At 37.1% G+C, this 18178-nt stretch overlaps 1 protein-coding gene across 2 annotated transcripts in view; it reads right to left on the reverse strand.

Annotated features, from left to right (window-relative positions):
* Nucleotides 1–7536: 7536 nt before the first annotated feature.
* The window catches only part of LOC136341543 (nephrin-like), a 151880-nt gene continuing 141238 nt past the window's right edge, over nt 7537–18178 (reverse strand). Inside the window, exons 13-17 of one of the 2 annotated variants that reach the window (XM_066286659.1) lie at nt 17577–17760; nt 15188–15448; nt 14731–14924; nt 11379–11417; nt 8769–8898 (exon numbers count right to left, since the gene is read on the reverse strand). In XM_066286659.1, the coding sequence (XP_066142756.1) occupies nt 11385–11417; nt 14731–14924; nt 15188–15448; nt 17577–17760 (672 nt within the window). In that variant the 3' untranslated portion in view covers nt 8769–8898; nt 11379–11384. Of the gene's footprint in view, nt 8899–11378; nt 11418–14730; nt 14925–15187; nt 15449–17576; nt 17761–18178 lie in introns of both variants that reach the window. The other variant, XM_066286658.1, reaches the window with a different exon arrangement.

The following is an 18178-nucleotide window of genomic DNA, read 5'->3' on the forward strand; positions in this document are numbered from 1 at the left end:
AATGTCATATTTTCCAAAATTTGTCTTTTCGTTAAGTGCCAAGTCAGACACTTCTGGGACTAGCCTCGTAAAAAAGGAAAAAAATAGAAATTAGAAGAAAAAAATTTGGAGGCAGAGAACTGGATGAGAAGAAGTATGGAAATGGAAGTAAAAATAAACTGTCGCCAATTGGCACTGATGCGGGATAAAAGAATAAATTATATATATGAAGAGGAAACTTAGTGACACACTTTGATGAAAAACTCGACCTTAAGTCTCTCAAAACTCTTGCAGTTTATTCAATTATGGATGATCTAAATTTGTATCATGAACATTTGTTTCGAACACTCGAATAGGGCTTCAAATAATTTCTTAGATGTTCAATTTGCAAATTAATTATTATGTGTTAAAATATAATTCATGTCATCGTCATTCGCTTGCCATTAGAAGGTCCGGAATCCTTTGAAAATGCACTTTGCTTTGTACAATTGGCAACATTTGCTTTACTAATGAATAAATAATGTTCTTTTAATAAGCAAAGGCGGGTTGAACGCGAACATTGGTATTTTATATATCTAAGCCGGAATTTTTATCCGTCAAACAACTATCCAGACAGTACCACCACCATAAGGCGATGGGGGGAGAGGGTGTGTTGGATGGTGAATTCTCCTGGTCTGCAGGTTTTCTTGGGAGCAGTGGTCTCGTCCAGGCTGCCAAACTGGCTAAGGCCGGCCTCGTAACCTAATTTATATCTATTACCGTTTATGAGATCCCCATGCTGGACATCTTTCTCTTAGAACCGCTGTGTATTATTTCGTGTCGCATATGGATTTTTATCGTTCGACCTATGAGGTGTTCCTTTACAAAAGTCCGGCTGTAAACTTTGCGCTTTTCGACGTGATATCAATTTCCAGACGATTCAGTCCACTGTTATCGCGGCGACTAACATATGTTTGTCATACGGAATAAAATAATAATCGAGATCTGTTTGCGGATATTGTCGATGTAATTATTGATCACGCCCTCGATGCCCGAGGGCGCGTTCCCTCCTCAAGGGCAGTACCGGCCTTACGTAGGGGTGCTAGACTGGCTGAGGTCGGACCTGCTTCCAAACACAAACAGCACTAAACAATGCTTGAAACTAGCTATTTTCTGACCTACAACATAAAGCTTTTTTCCCCGAAAAGCTGAGCTTTTCCACCCCAATAAAATGATTTAAGGTAAACCTCATGTACCCTTTTATGTAGTTTAGCCACAAAAAAGAAAACAAATAAGTATTTTTATATGTTTTGAAAGAGTCAGCTGTTTCGTCTATTTCTGTCGAAGGCAGTTAAGTGACACGCGCTTTCTCTGCTCCCGGCTTATAAATACCTTTATATTCAAAATAAAATAGGAGAAACGAGGCTTATTTTGAAGTGGGTAAATTTATACGTTTATTATTAGTGAAGCCGAAATTTGCCATAGAAACTTTGGCACATGTAAATAATTCACGTACATGCGTAAATATATGCGAATAAACATGCGAGAAATATTGCAGTCCCGCAAGAAGTGTTATTGAAATAGTTGAATTGTTTATAGATTCCCATGTATGTCAACGTTGAAATGAACATGTGGTTTTACTCAGTAGCTGCCATTTGGTAGCTAATGCTTCATATTTAACTCGCGATATGTTATTAATATAAGAACGAGGTCTTAGAGAAATTTAGGCAAGAAAAACTGTGTGCTCACCTCTTCCCCTTGTTTTAATAATTATCCCATCGCCCTCACAATGAAAATAAATAGCTTCGAAAGCGAGTAATTTAACAGTTATTTTTCCCCACTGGGCTCAATTTTCAAAGTGATCAGCTTAAGACCCTTCTTAACTTCTGTGTTACTTCCATCGCTGTTCCTAACCATTAGTCTAGATATTTTCATGAAGCTAAATGATAATGCTATAAACAATCTCTCATTTGCGGAAGGTTGAGACAGGAACAAGATTTAGATTCTCGAAAGAACCACTTTTTAATCCTATTATCGAAGAAAAAATAGAATCTACGTGCCTGGATTTTTTTCGAGCAAACAAGCTTAGCCTACATGTGTATCACCTCGATACACTCTTAGGAGAATCACAATCTCCCAAGACGAATGCGTCTGACGAAAGGGAAGGAAGAGCGAGAGAGAGAGAGAGAGGATATCTCATTTACAAAACTCGAGGCTTGCATCGCTTCAAATTTCTAACTAATATTTACGGCTTTTCTCAATAAATTCCTTAATATCTTGAAAACCGATAGACATTCATAAAGCATGGAATGATAAAACTTCCCTCTTGAACTGTACAACCAAATACCGCAGTAATATATGGGACATTTCAAAAACATGAGTTTCCCACCGCTGCTGGAGAGAGAAAAGGTAATTTGAATGGAAAAATTATCGTTTGTCTCTAGCAGTTTCTTGGTATTCCGAAAAGTCAGAGAGATTGATGTGGAGCTACTAAATAATAAGATGTTTCTGTACAGAACAATGTGAATTAATGGTGTAGACCGGGTGTATCTTTAATAATTTGCCATACTCCAGATTTCTAGAAGCGCAAACTCAAGTTAAAAATGCTAAGGCACATCGACTCTAGAATGAAGGGGGGAAAATTCAGCTGTTTTCACCCCCGATCAACCAAAATCCCAGGGGTGGCACTATCTCGATTTTTTAAGTAGGGATCAATGGATCAGGTGACACATAATTTTAAAGATCTTCGAATTTTCTAAGCAACCGTGCCAAAATTTGTTGTTATTTTAGATTTTGTATAATTAAAAATTTTTCGAGAAATTGCGAAATGCATCCATTAGTTTCCACTCAACATTGCAGACGGTCTTCGAACTCTCATCGCGCTTCTTCCATGACCTGCTGTGAAATGCTGCAACAACTTTTTACATTTCTTCGATATAACTTTGAAGATTCCGCAGAAAAATCGCGTCCATCACACTTTTAAGGTATTCCTAAAGGAAGAAGTCGAGTGGTGTAAAGTCGGGAGATCTAGGTGGCCACGCGATGGTACTTCTGCCAATTCATCAAAATTTATTTCAAAAATATTCATTGGTTCACTCGAAAACAGAGACATAGTGACTTCAATTTTTTTTTCGACTAAGTATACATAAATTAAAGTATTTATAGGGAAGAACCTAAGAAATTGTGAAACTCCCTTGGAGTTTCATTAACAATTTTTTGCACAAAATTTACTTTGGACGGAGTTTAAATTATGAAATGTTTTTGTTAGTAAGAAATTTAAGAAATTATGAAATTCCATTGAAGTTCTTTTAACAGAGATGCAGTTTCATTAACGAAATAACGCTCCAAAAAACTTCAACTTACTGCAGAGAAAATGGTTGTTGGTTCATCAAAACCAGACCTACTGAATTTACTTAAATAATATGTCAGTGTCTTAAGGACTCGTGTGGAAAACTGAATACACTGATATAGCAATAAAGCATTCCTCGACAGTAGTGCAATGTAATTTACTACTCCCGTACATAATAATTTGCAGGGTCTTTATCGGCCTTGTCTTCTCCAGTCTCTTGACACGAGCAGTGCCTCCATTCCCTCCACTGCCTCGAAAGTTTAATTTTGTTGGCATGTTTGCAACGAATTCCTTTCTGAAGTCTCCGACATGTTTCCACCTAACCCACCTCCATCAGAAAGCTCAATACCAAGTTCTTCTATCGCAATTTCCTTTATAGGAGCCGCAGCGAACAATAACTCGGAAACTACAACTCTTATTTGTCTCATCCTCAAAGAATTATGAGCGCTGCGTTCGAAAACAACCGCTCCTCTACTACCACGAAGACCAATAAAACATAAGCGTAATTCCGGCTTAAACGTACCTTTTATCCTCCAGGACCATTTCAGAAATTGGTCCCGAATCCTGAAATTTATATTCTTAAGACTCGCCCACACGTGGATATTAATGACGAATGACTGATCTGTTAAAAAGTTTCCCCCCGATCCGGACGATTTACGGGAAAAGGAAACGGTAAATTCGAGCAGGTCTCTCTCTTTTTCAATAAAGTGTAAACGCTACTTGCAGCCCGGCTCAAACTTCCGCGAAATATTTCATTGAGCGTGAAAGATTTGCTGCTGGGGATGTGGTCTTTCTTTTGCTCTATATAATTATGAGAATGGCACTGAATGAATTCAGAGCCAACGGGTTTAAATCTAACTTTAAGAGTAATTGCCAAAGTTGCCCCTGTCTGTTTCTATAGTGCACGAGCGAACCTGAAAGAGTCTCAATTGAATTAGAGAGCCTTTCCGACACAAAACGAAAGTTATTATTGTTTGTTCTGGGAAACTATAACGCTAACAAGCCGTATGAGCAATCCCCGAATCAGTCACTGTCACACCTAATTCTATTTTAAGTGTGTAGATGAGCCTCCATCGTTAACCCTATTATTAGACCCTGCGCCTATTAAAAAAAAAACCGAGAAAACGTCCAATGTCGGAAATCATTAATAAGTAATCTTAAGGGCTTTCATGGACCCACACCCCGACAGGGGCGATAAAAATCTTCATTTTCGCACTGAAAGCCTTGATGTGGTCCCCCTTTTTAGGTTTCCACGTGCCCTGCAGTTTTCCCTTGTTGTTCCCGTGACGTAAATGACTCTTATATTACCTTCAAAGAGATTTATGTAGTCGATAAAAGATGCGAGGTTTTTTGCACGGAAAAGCTAATCAGCCCATCGCTCCGGTTTTAGTGCAGCAATAAAATCTAAGATAATTTCTGTAGTCCAAAACGGAGTATAGAGTTTCATGTAGTGGACGATAAAAATCTGTTTTGAAATTTTTTATGATCTATGGGAACGAAACGCGATATTTGGGACGGCAAAAACTCGACGCCTCCCATGTCGCTTTTCAGCCGCCGAAAAGATGCATGTGAATGTGATTAATTGGCCCAGTGGAAATAATTATGAATACTTAGAAAAGTCTCTTTGTTCGGCACGAAAGACGCCGGTTTGGTGGGTTGAATGTACCATACATGAAAAATATATTGCATGGTTATAGTTGAAAGGGGCGGATAAATGCTTAAGGATGCCTGCAACAGCAATATTCATATGGAAAATGAGGACGACTCGCCCACAAACGGCATTCATTTTTCCTTTGGTTATCCAGAGGTGGGATGGATTGCCGCCGTCTGGAACATGCATACCTGCTTGTTATGGGCACCAACGCCAAACCCTTCTCATTTATTTTCTTGGGGTTTAGCCTTAAATTAGCATTCTAAATTAACAGTCACTGACCCCATCATTCTTTTCGAAATTCTGTTCTGTATTAACGAAACAATATTGGCATAAAGGGGGGTCCAGGTTTGCGCCAAAGAGTAAACCGACATCCAATTTTCTGAACAATCAATCATACATCCGGGCACTTTCAGTAGCAGATTTTTGGACCTGTCGATTGTATTCGATGCTTTCAGGCGATATTGTAGTTTTTACTTTCCTTTTGGGACTCTAACAGGAAGATTTTTTAATATCAGAATTGTACGTGGAAAGTACGTGTTTAACTTTTCTCGTCTGTCAAAACCGCAAATTTCAGCTTTGAAAACTTCTAGTAATTTTTTTCCGAAAGTGACTCAAAGTATTTTAAGATACAAGATTTTGAGTAAAAACTAAATTTTTTCCTTGAACGAAACTCGCCATTATCCATATTGATAATTGCAAAACTATTTCCTGTATTAACATAGTTGGTGAACCCTTCAACTATCAGATTTGACTAATGTTGTTCCCGTTTGGAAATTTCCTAGACTGCAGGATAAGTTTAAACCTCGAGTATAAAATAGTCTTAGAACCATGGAATGATACCACCACACTGGCGATATCTACAATTGGCAATTATAATCAACCCAATCGCATAAAAGAAAACTGTCTACTAAACTACTCCTCAGGCATGTAATACAGTGGGTTGCTATCCGATGGCGCTGTTCTCATTTAATCGTTGCATTTTTAAAAATCAATAAATCCGTGTTTAAAGGATTATCTTTTTCTTAACTATCGAACTAATGACGGAGTCTTTGGTTTATTTGGTGAAACATTCAATTAATCAAAATCTATGTAAAATATTTGAAGAAAAATGGTTTAAATTATCCTAAATTCCAATAAACTAAAATTTGTTCCTTAAGGTATATAGAGAATTGTTTGATATTATGAGTATAAAGCTATTTTTAAGTTACTATTCTCATTTGCGAAATAACAACTGCAGGCTCAAATTTTTACATAATTCTAAGAATTAATACGTTACAATAATCTTAAAAAGTACAAAAATCATTTTAATTAAAATTTTCTGGACGTAATGGTGGATATAAATTTCCTATGTTTAGAGGAAATTCTTACATTTGGTATGATGAGGATTCGCAGGAACTGCAAATGGAAAAATACACGAAGCTATGAAATTTTATAGTTCGAGACAAATTGAAGAATTCAAAATGGTCAAATAGCTTTTGCCAATCTATGCCATTTATAATAGTAAAGCAATCTCAGTTTTCTGTTAGTTATGAGGGAGAATAACTGATATCAGTGTTTTCGGGAGTCTTCGATTTGAAAGCTATTTTATTACTTCTATTTGTAGCGTGAGATATATGTATATCATCTAACAAATAATTTTGGAACTAACCTTAACGGAACTTTATTTAAAAACGTAAAAAAAAATGTAAATACGTAGACGAAATACGTGAACCCTTTTTACAAATTGTTTAGACTAAGTTCGGAGAAAATCAATTCAAGTTCTGATTATTTTGAAGTGCTTTTTATGTTTTTTTTTTAATGAGTCCCATAAAAAGTAGACGAGAACCTTTGTCCTAAATAATAAAATATTTTTTTTTGAGCAGAGCAAAGATGGACTTCGCAAAAAATTTTATATTCCAGAAAATTAAAAGTTGATCTCCTCACTATAGATCTTAGCACATTTACGATGCACTTATTTAAGTGATTTGTAATTTTCAATGGTTCCAGAACCAAATCATCATAAACTGGATAGGAGCACCGCCATTCCTTTCAGGCGTCAATGCCCTTGAAAGATCCCTAAATTAGGAAATCGTCGCTGGTGTAGAACTTCTTGGTATCCTTCATCAAGTTCTTTTACCTCAAATTTTTAACTGGATATACCATCCATTTCGGCCTGTCCAGGCTCCATTTAAAACTGCCTATACAAAAATTTAAGATGTCTCTTTGTCTTAATACTTTGAAGATCCTTTGAAAAGGGATTTCATTGGGATTTTAAAATTTATTTTCCTAAATAAATTTTAATTTGAGAATTCCTTAAGTTTTATTGCAAAATTTATTATTGTTCTGTGGTTTTTGGAATACCATATCTTGCGACGTCTTCTTTGGGGAATTTCAAGGAATCAAAATGCATTGTAAATAATTTCGAAAAATGCTGAAAGTGCCTGAAATACGATTGTTTTAGCGGGGAAAAGCAGGTATATATCCATGTCCTCACCGAAAAGTCTTCAATGGGGGATAATTTTAGGGAACGTTTCGGAGAACTCTCGTTAATGATTATTTCAAATTCGGAAAACAGCAAGAAAAATCTCCGCAATCGTACTCTTAACACTTTTATTTATTACATTATAAGGAGTATACATAATTTGGTATTCTTTTATAAAGAGGCTTGATAAACTTTCTGGAACGACCAAGAAAAAGATATGGTTCTCGTTATTAGTAGTACGTAATAAATTCAATAAAATTCATCTTTTCATCTTCGACATCGAAGTACATAGTCGTAATATCACATTTATGTATATGACAACGGTTTAGTAATAATTGAAAAAACTTGGCGTGTATCTACAAGTTTGTACAATTTCGTGCCAAACACAAAATACTGATTTTAAGGTAAAAAAAACCGTTTAGGTATTTACAATCGTATAATAAAGAGGGGAGTGTTTGCTGGGGAACTGATATGGTGCTTTTGAGCTTTGGGGTGAAAAACGATATGATTTAGTAAAGTTAGAGGTACAAATTTACATTATAGACACCTATAGTTTAAATAGGAAACTTCTTTGGTTGACTTAAAGAATCAAATATTTGCCTAAAATTTTAATAAACACAACAAGTTAATTAATTCTACTAAATTGCGGTGGAAAGGTCAAACACTGACTGCCACATAAATGAACAATTTAAATTCCAACTATTTATTGTTGGAATCAAACAAGAGACACATCATTTCTAGGTAATGAGTTATCGACCAATTGAATATAACAACCGTTGGTCCCTTACAAAAGTAGAAAAGTACAAAACTCGATAACAGATATTATAACCTCTAATAAAATATGAAAGCACAACGACTACTTAATCATGGGAAGGTGGGATTTATTGCTGGGTAAATTCCAGAAAATAAAACGGTTCGTCATATTTCTTCAAATTATGCACGCCCGTCTTTCCCATTCCAGGCACAAGAACAAAACAATAGGAGACGTACTGAATATGCGCATAGTTTACCTCTGGAGCACTCTCGACGAACTTGGCAAATATTTACCCACTTCCCCTATTAATTCCGAATTTCGTTTGCTATGCTAATCCTTATTGCATTCCCAATCTGAAACCCAAGAAGCATTTTTATTTACACCCTTTATGTACAACCATAAGCTTAAACACAACTCTCTTGCTGGCACCCCATCAAAGGAGTCCTCACAGTAACTACTTCTCTATGGTACAACCCCTGTTTAGAGGTGGGGAAAATCGCAGTTACGGGGGATATAATGGGGGAAGTTCTACTGTTGGGTATCGGAGGGGGCGGTCTCCTGTTGTGGTCTATTTTAGTGTAAATTGTGGAATCATCCCCCTTGCGCAGGGTGGCGTACTGCTGTGCTGGAGACGAGTACTGCTGTCCGCCGTTTTTTATTGGATCGAGGGAGTTCGGGCGTGCCAGCTGCAGCTCTGCATAGACCACTTCATTGGTTGAGGTCTGAAATTGATTGAGTGATTAATTCACAGTTTAATTATGTACTTGCATGAAAATTACTAATTTTGTGGCGGGTAAAAAAACTATTTTACGTTGGATTAGTGTTTTTTAAGTAATGTGTATGGGCTTACTTTTGGTGCAAGTACAATACAAAAAAATCATTTTATGTTAGTTTAGTCCTAGTTTTCTATCATCACTAGGTTTATTTCCAGTAGGACTGGTTATTTCTGTTTCCAGAGGGGACATTATTTGAAATCTAAATTGAGCAAACACTTCCGTCGGAACATGAAAATTTACGAAAAAATCAAACATTGGTGTTTAAGTTACGACATAATACGATTTTTCTCATTCAACTTATATTTCCTATTGGTTATTCTTCGCACGATTATTAATTACCAGTTATATTAACTAATCTGTGCTCAATCGTCCACTTCTTTGGTCCTTTTGACCCGAACCCAATTTTTCTATTTACTGAATCAATCTCTGTATATGTTGATTGTATTTAGCAATGGTTCTAGCCACTTTTTGAGCATTTTGTCACGCAATAAATTTTCAAAATATCCACTTTTGAAAACTGCCTACCAAATTTCAAGATATTATTGCTGTCCACGCAATTTTCGTTTTTCTTGTCTCAAGTTCAAAATTAAGACACATGTTTATATGAACTATTTCTTATTTTAATCCAAGAAATCATGTTGAAATTGCACTGTGTATCTAGGAAACATCCTGAATCAATCTATCTATCTAGAAGAATATTTTCTTATGAAGTTCCGTGGATTTTTTTGACACTCAGCAAATCTTTTCATTGATTAAAGGTTTACCAAATTCCCACTAATTTTAGTAGCTTAGCGTGCAAGCGGAAAAATATTATATCTCAGTTCAATCAAATAAAGAGCACAAACAGAATTATTTAAAATAAAACCATGAAGTAGAATACTGCTTATTTATTTAAAGAGGCACATTTTTACTAACATGTGATACCCTTAACACATCAAAACACCTTTAAAAAAAAAATTTTGCCAGTAGAAATTAAGTTTGAATACGTAGATTCAAACATTAGAAATGTAAGTAAAGGTGGTCGCAATTGTTCCATTGTTACACATTTTTTGCACATATTTCAAATTCCAAAAACATTTATTGTGCAAGCAACAATATAGTCGATACAAGAGGAGGGGAAGGGGTAATATTTCTATTCCTTGTCGATGTCGTTCCTGAAATAAAGATATCCTCCATGCAAATTCGGTCTACGTCGACGTGCTATATGCCATATTATGAATATTGAATAGTTCGGGTTAGTTTGCATGCAACGAAGGCTGCAAATTTTTAGTTAAAATGTATGCAAAGATGGTGCCAACTTTACAGACCGAGGGCTGTTTTTAATTTACAGAGGAGCAGCACGAAATAGAGACATGCATGAGGGAAAAGACAGTTTTTTTTTTAAGTTTTATATCGATTTTGCGGCATTTAGAGGCGAATATAGAGGTTAACGAGTAGATCTAAGTAAGATAGAGCCTTTGCTACAATTTTAAAGCAAACTAATAGTTGGCTTGACGGTATTTTTCTAACTTACCGAGATATTATAAAAGCAGTTATTGTGTTTTTGGGCGAGTATACAGTACCTTTTTCGCTGCCATGCACATTAAGTCACAATGAGTGCAAGCAAAAAGCAATTGGGCGACTAATAAGTGCGAGGGAGACCGTCTACCATCGTTAACTTGCAAGCAGTACGCACTAATCCAAGGACAAATCATGTCACAAAAAGGGCTTGTTTTTCAATAAGTGCGTTCTGAAAGATCATTTCTACCGTGGAGTTAGTAGAGGTTAAATTAAAATTTATTATGGAATTTGTACTCGGAGAACGCATTCAAATTCACATTTTTTTTATTGTGGAGGTAAGTCCTTAACGGTATTTAAATGAAAGCTTGCTTTAAAAATTCCCGATCGGCCTGCGCCTTTGGTTAGCACTATCAAGAACATTGCCGCAAACTTTGAAAAATATGAATGTGTGAGTTCTTCCCAATTAGTGAAAATTAATTCACATAACCAAAATCGAGAGAACTTTTATGAGGAAGAAAAACTGGACATTTGTCTTGCTGTATTAGAAGATTCTTATTGTAGCTGCGGTTTTTAATTTCAAAAATTGAATATTGTTATAAAATCAAATATATGCGCGCAGATTTGCGTCGTCCCAAATCACGTAGAACTGCACCCCACCACAGATCAAGGCGTACTGCTTCTGAGCGAACGGCACTAGCCTATCATTGTCGATGGAAGGGGGAATCGGTAGCCGATCTCCGTCGCACTTATCAGGCGCCTAATGGCGTCTTGCTTGCACTCACTAAAACTCCATTTACATAAGAGCGAAAATGGTACTGTACACGCATATGAATCGAAATGTTAATGAACAAGTCCGTTTTGCGGCAGAGCTGCGTGTTCGACGCGACTGTGATATGATTTACTTACAAAATTTAAACGGTACTTACAAGACTCTAATAGACATCTGTCAAAGCCTTGTACGTGCCCTAAAATGAATGGAGAACATAAATTGCGATCGTGTTTGAACAAAAGCATTGAACTAAATGTATCCAATTCTACATTTTACAATGCAGCACTAAATTTTAAAGGTGAGAATTTTTTCGGCACGGTGAAATGTTTATAAATATCCGATCATAAATATTGTGGCTCAAGTACTCAACCACGGAAGCCCGGTTGTGTGGCAGTTGGCACTTCAAGTCGTTAGTCGGAAATAAGATCAGTCGGAAAATGTCTGTTTGCGTTTTGAATATTGAAACCCGGGAACTATTTTTTCCAACAAAGTGGAATATCAAGGGCGATATTCCGATCGCGAATGTTGTTTCAACAGGGAAGAGATCTCGTTAATGAAATTATTCGGGGACGTTTGAGCTCTGTGCACGCTCTAGAATCGACAAAAACCAAATCAAAAATTTCCCGTACATTAAATGTATTGAATTTTATCTTTTCACTGTTAAATTTACGTTCATATGAAGCTGACAAGACTACAAGTCAACGAGTCCTAAAAACTTTCGCAGTTTTATAGTTTAGCGCACGATCGGAACAATGTTGCACGAATTTTCAGTGTACGTGACTCTTTGTTTAATTAAATGCATCGCTTTATTATTTACAGCTTTAGGATGCAGCAAATTACAACACGCGTTTTCAATGCTCTACTTTCACGTGAGTGTTGGCGTTACGGCTATAAAGTGCCTCTCGTATATTGCGGAATTATGAGAGAGCAAGGCAGATGTCGTAAATAAATACATAAAAAACCTGCAATAAAAGCGGATTAAAATTTTGTTTTGCTGCTCATCGAACACTATGAAATCCCTTTGAGTTATGTTTAAAATTTGCCAGAAAATTGTAATGAAAAGTAAATTGTACTCGATTTTTTAAGCTCTCGCATTGAAGGCAATTAGCCCGAAAACCCCATAATAACACTATCAGAGAAACTAATTAATTTTAATTCGCCCCCAGAACGATACCGGGGAAACGGGCTGAAGCAAAGCAGGTACACAACTTTAAAATTTATCGTTGTTTAGACGGTAATCGCGAAGCGTTTCCTCGAAACTAATTACGTGCAGAAAGAATTCCCGAATACTTTCTAACTTCAAAAATTATACTTCGAACATAATTTCCGTTCGCAATTATAAATGAATAGCGGAAGTTTGGACTATTTCGGGAGCAGTGGATGGAATAAGTAACTACGAGGTAAGTATTAAAGAAAAATCCCGCAAACTGTGTTTGCATTCGACATTTTATCAAATTGATTCGACCGAAACGTGAGGAAACTAAAGCGTAAATGAACATGTCCAGAAATACATTTGTCCGTACAGAACTCAACGTGTGTTTACTTATTTTGCAGTAGGTACAAGATACGAAACAGTTGCAAGGGTAAACTCAGCAATTTAAAAACCAGATCTTGAATACGAAACTTAGATATGGCTGAGAGATTCAACTGTGTAGTGAATCACTCATCACTAACGCTGTCAAAAATCTCTCATGCCGAGAAATAGAGTACCATTTAGTAATCCCAAGTGCCAATCCTTGATATTCTTGAGGGTCCTACACATCATTAAACATGTTGCTCAACAGGCAGAAAAGTGCAAAAAGTCTTTGAGAACCTTTTACGTAAAAGAATCAATTTCTCATTTTTACTGAAATATAACTGGATTATAGTTTCTGGGGTCCCGGTACATCGGCGTTTTAGGTTTACGTTTGAGCAAGCTCGTCTAGTTAATCGAGAACAACACGTATCCGGGTTTTCAATTTTATTGTTCGGTTTTTAACATTGCGGAAATGACACTAAGCTTGAGAACAGAGGAGCATACCGATAAACGTTAACGCTTAGGTTAGTTAGAAGTAGGGGAAATTGTGTAAATTTTTTAATCAGTGGTCGAAGAGAAACTATGGATTAATCTTATTGTGGTAGGGATGAAAATGTCTCACGTCAACATGCGAGACAGGCCCGTAAGTACCAGACTTAACGCCCAAAGAAAAAAAAATTGTAAAATATTACAGTACTTTTCAGCATTGTCTTGTTTGAGATTGATACAGTTTTCCCAACGATGCTCCTTGGCTTCTATACCCTAGTTATAGTAAGAGGCTTCGAATGTTTAAAAACAGACCTTAACCGCGGACTTCACCTTAGTATTGGCAAATATTTTTTTAAGTTAGGGAAATAGAAAATAGTCTGAGGGAGTTAAATCTGCGAAATCCGGTGGAACAACGAAGGACCCTTAGAGTAGAATCTGAGTCTACCATGACGTTGAATGAATTAAGACCTTTCAAATGAACCTATTGAAGCACGCGTCGATGACCAATTTGTTCCAGGTTTACAAAATCTCTAAAAGCGTTCACTAAAAACGGCTTCAAAACAAACAAAAATCAACGTAGCATCCTCAAACGACAGACATGCGTTTTTTTCAAGGTTAGGTCATTGTAATATAGGCAAATTTTTTTGAAAAAAAATCAACATCCATATTTAAAGTCGGGTATTTTTGGGAATAACCTCGTAACCTGATCAACCACGTTTCATGCTCTACTTTTTGTTTCAAAACAGCTTAGGAACATGACGCAGCAAAACGATGCTTAAATTCTTGTTTTTTAGTTTGTTATATAGACTCCTCTCGGTGCCCAAGCCGGCTTGAACAACGACCAAATCCCTCTAAATCCAGGTGTATTTCGCCTGGCAGAATTTTAATTTACACGCAAACTAGCAAGGGGAGCGTGGCATAATGAACAATTTTCAATTTTCGTTATTTGGGGGATTGTTTCCGTTTAAATTAGTCGAAATCTAATTTTGTTTATTTCATCGTTTTTTCTTATCTCATAAATAACAAGAGAAAGTATTTCCCGAAATCTGTATCGCGCGGCACGAAGGTCTTCAATTATTCATCTTGGATTCGTTTGTAGTGGGTTGGATGATGGTGGTTTCAAAAACTAATGGCTCATTCAGATAAAGCAAATTTAATTAAACCCAAATCGCTTTCGCTACAGCAGAGCCGTTCTCCTAGCCGAAAACCGGAACACTAATCAAATATCAGAGTTGTGTTGTGCAAAACCGCACGCTTTCGGATATATGAAACTTTCAGTGACAGTGAACCAATTTCGATGTTTATATCTAGTGAAAACATACGACGTGAAATACTACAAAATATTTTAAGATACACTTTCTGAATCAACTGCAATTAATGTAAATTATATTCTGAAAATTTTGCACTATGTTATAAATATTGTGGCCCCGGTAAACTTTCCCAAATCGCAAACTTTTAATCCATATCCTCACCAATTGCAGTGCATTAGACCATTTCTACTTACATTGGCTGAAGTAAAATTTCTACTCCTGGCCAGATAGGCCTCAGCCAGAGGCGTGACACTAGGCATTGCCGAAGGCGTTGTCACTGGAGACACCACTGTCGTATTCGATGCAAACTCATTATGTCCCGACACTGATATGGCAGAATTGTTGAGTCCGGGTGTCTGAGCTGCTGAACCCAGCTGGTAATCTGAATCTGAAGCGTTTACACTTATGTAGTTGAGTCAAATAAGTCAGAAGGTTAATAAATTATTATTAGAAACAACGTTGAAAAATGAGCTTGGAGCCTCGAAGTAGGTTAATTAAATATGGCATTAGAAGATATCGAGCGGAAACGCTTTGTCTATGTCGTGTTTGCTTCGAAACACTTTACACGTAATTGCCTAAAGTTTGGGGCAATCAATCCTCTCTGCTGAATTTGAGACTTTTGAGCGAGAGGGTTAATTTTTAGCAATTTACCTTTATTAGAGGGCACCACGTCCGGATTTTTGTCGTCTTTTTCGAAGAGATCCTCCGATTCAGATCTGAGCGGAAGCGTGACCTTATCCTTGACTGCGAGGAATCGGGGGCGCAAAGCCCTTGAGCCGTCCCTCCTCGCCTGGTGTATTTTAAGAGCCCCCAAAATTATGACAGTGATGAACAATAAGGCAGCCACGATGCCTACCAATATGCCCAAAACTGGGGCGAGTTCCATCTGATCTCGGGTGCCCAAGGAGAGAACTGGAAATGATAAGGGTATCGTCAAATGGGACCTCACTGCAGGTACGGGGGTTAATTTCAAGTATTTATGTTTTTTTCATGAACCTCCAAATTTTGCCCTGATGATCTGCGGCAAAGATAATTAAATAACGTTGTCACCTAGAAAACTAATCCTAAAAGGACAAGTAGGTAAATTAAAGCAATATTAATCAAACGTAGAGACTAACAGCGAGCTAGTGTAAAATGATAAGGGTTAGATGTTGTCATTGATTGATACGGTGTTGAGAGGGTCCTTCCTGATGCACCGTAATATATCGTAGGACCCCCGCAAAATACGGAGTTTTAATGGAACAAGTTCGGGGTGTAACTTGTTAGAGGTCAGAATGAAACGTAATTAAATTCTCCAAGTTAAACAGGCGAAGTTGTTTGTGTCCGACCACGGTCAGTCGTTTAAAAGTTGTCTTCCTGGATTTGGGTAATTTTATTGCGAGGGATTATGACCAAAAATAAGGCCGGAGGCGAACTCCCTTTGAAGCCGAACGCTTTATTGGACTTTGAGGGAGAATGTCGGGGAAATGTGGTTATCTCCTAAATTTGCGCCCTGCTAACTTCAGAAGGCATACAGGTTTTTAGCTGAAAATAAAGAAAGTCACCTCTAAATCAAACCTGTCAGTTTCGCGCCTCCAGTTTCGAGCTAAAATATGCAGGCTACCCCCCTGGGGGCCTCAAACATATCTGGCTGCGACTGCATGTGGAATTCGCAGTGATATCTTGCGAAATGGGACTGGACGGATGCAGCGAGAATGGAAATTTAATTTCTACAGGTAATTTCTAAGAGTTAGGAAATTGCCTGTCTTACATTATCGATCGAGGGGAACAGACCTAACGGAAAATTATGCGGAAAACCCGTCACAATAACACATCAGACTTGAGGTGAAACATGGAAATATACACACGAAAGAGTTATCTTCATCACTTACAGATATAGAAAACCCGCAATGAGAATTTTCAAAGTGCCGAGGTCATATTTTTACCAAGGCCAGACATATAATAAAAGAAGAACTGTGAATTTTTCAGTTATTTGTAATCTTAAGCTACAAGGTTATGAATGCTGTAAGCCACTATTAAACTTATAAAAAATTCTACGTTTCAACCCATTTGGGAGCGGAAACGACTTTCTTTGTTGGGATTTGTACATCTAAAATACCAGGCTGCTAATCGAAATTAAAATTCTTACTTTTTAAATCTTTTAAGCAAAGTTTTAACTTTTCTCCCAAGATTTAAGAGAGTTAAAGTTTTAAACACAGAAGAAAACGGAAAATGTCTCTGTCTATTCTTCTCGTCCGCTTTAACCGCTACGTTTCAATGTTACGGACCAGACACGTTCTGAATTTATGAGAGTTAAATGATTCTGCATTCACAAACTAATTGAGGAAAAATTGGGTTGGCTGCAAAAATTCATTTCCCTAGCGACACTTCTTATTACATCCCCATATGTAACGCCGGATATAAATTACTACGTTTATGAATTTTTTGGATAGGTACCCTAAAACGCGTATTCTTCAAACTTAAATCGTAAAGAGTTGCTAATGCGAACTGTACCTTACAATTCGTGTCCGGTAAATGCAAATAAAACCGATAATGTTAAAATTACGCAATCAATGCATAAACGTTTGATTAATGCGAAAATTAAAAAGTCTAACAACCTAAATTTTAAGTTAATAAATTGCTATTTTGGTATCGAAAACAGGAAAAGAAGCTCGAAATAAAGTATTATTCATGAACAGAAAAATAGGCATTCTTCGTGTAAGGAAATGGAGACAAGTTTTATGTTCCACAAGCAGAGCCTGAGTCTAAATGATCATTTCGCAATATGTATTAGGAAACCATAGAGGGAATGGAGGTTGAGAGACTCGACTAAAACCGATTCCATTAGGATCCCGAAAAATTTCCATGCACCCGTGAATCGTACGAGGGCCGATCTAGAAATAGGAGATTTCCCTCGAACTTGCATAAGGAACAACTTTCTCGGGCTACAGGACTGATGATAATTTCAAAGGCGTGGAAAATTCCTGTCCGGAATCGCTTTAAAGTTTATAACTTAAAGAGCATCTGCACGAAAAAATAAAAGAGTGCTCGTAAATCTTACCTGTCTGCTTCTCGGCCACTTTTAGCGTAAATCCTTCGAGTGGTACCGGAATGCTTCGGCCCTTACTGTTTGCCGCGTAGATTAACATTTTCAGTTCTTTTCCAGGATCCAGACCAGTCACGATAAATAGCGGGAATTTCTCCGAAACATTACTTTGAATGGCGTTGGTTTTCCCGTCGTAAACCTGCAGGAAATAAGCGTTTCAGCTAGAACTAGATGAACTTATTTCTCTAAATTTCAATCCGAAACAATTCCTGTCCGTTTTAATTAAGTTATAAGTTCCGGTGAAAATCTCGGCGGACGTCAGACGGGCGGCCGGCTAATCCATATTAATAAACTTTGTAAGAAATGGCCGAAGTTAAACCATTACAGCAAGGTTAATATGTCCCTGGAGAGCTATGTCCGGCAAATACTAGCGAGTTAATGGATCCCTTATTAATCAAGCGCTAATCGTGGCACTGAGATTGCATGCCCGCCCTTTTAACCCACTGGATCACGTACTAACTCGATCGGCTATGAGGACATGAGACAATCGCAAAAAGCCCTTCTACCGGGTAGAATAAACAAAGGCTTTACGTAAATCCTCATTATCCTCTCTTAAT

The sequence above is a fragment of the Euwallacea fornicatus genome, chromosome 10 (genome assembly GCF_040115645.1).
Source record: "Euwallacea fornicatus isolate EFF26 chromosome 10, ASM4011564v1, whole genome shotgun sequence".
NCBI lineage: Eukaryota > Metazoa > Arthropoda > Insecta > Coleoptera > Curculionidae > Euwallacea > Euwallacea fornicatus.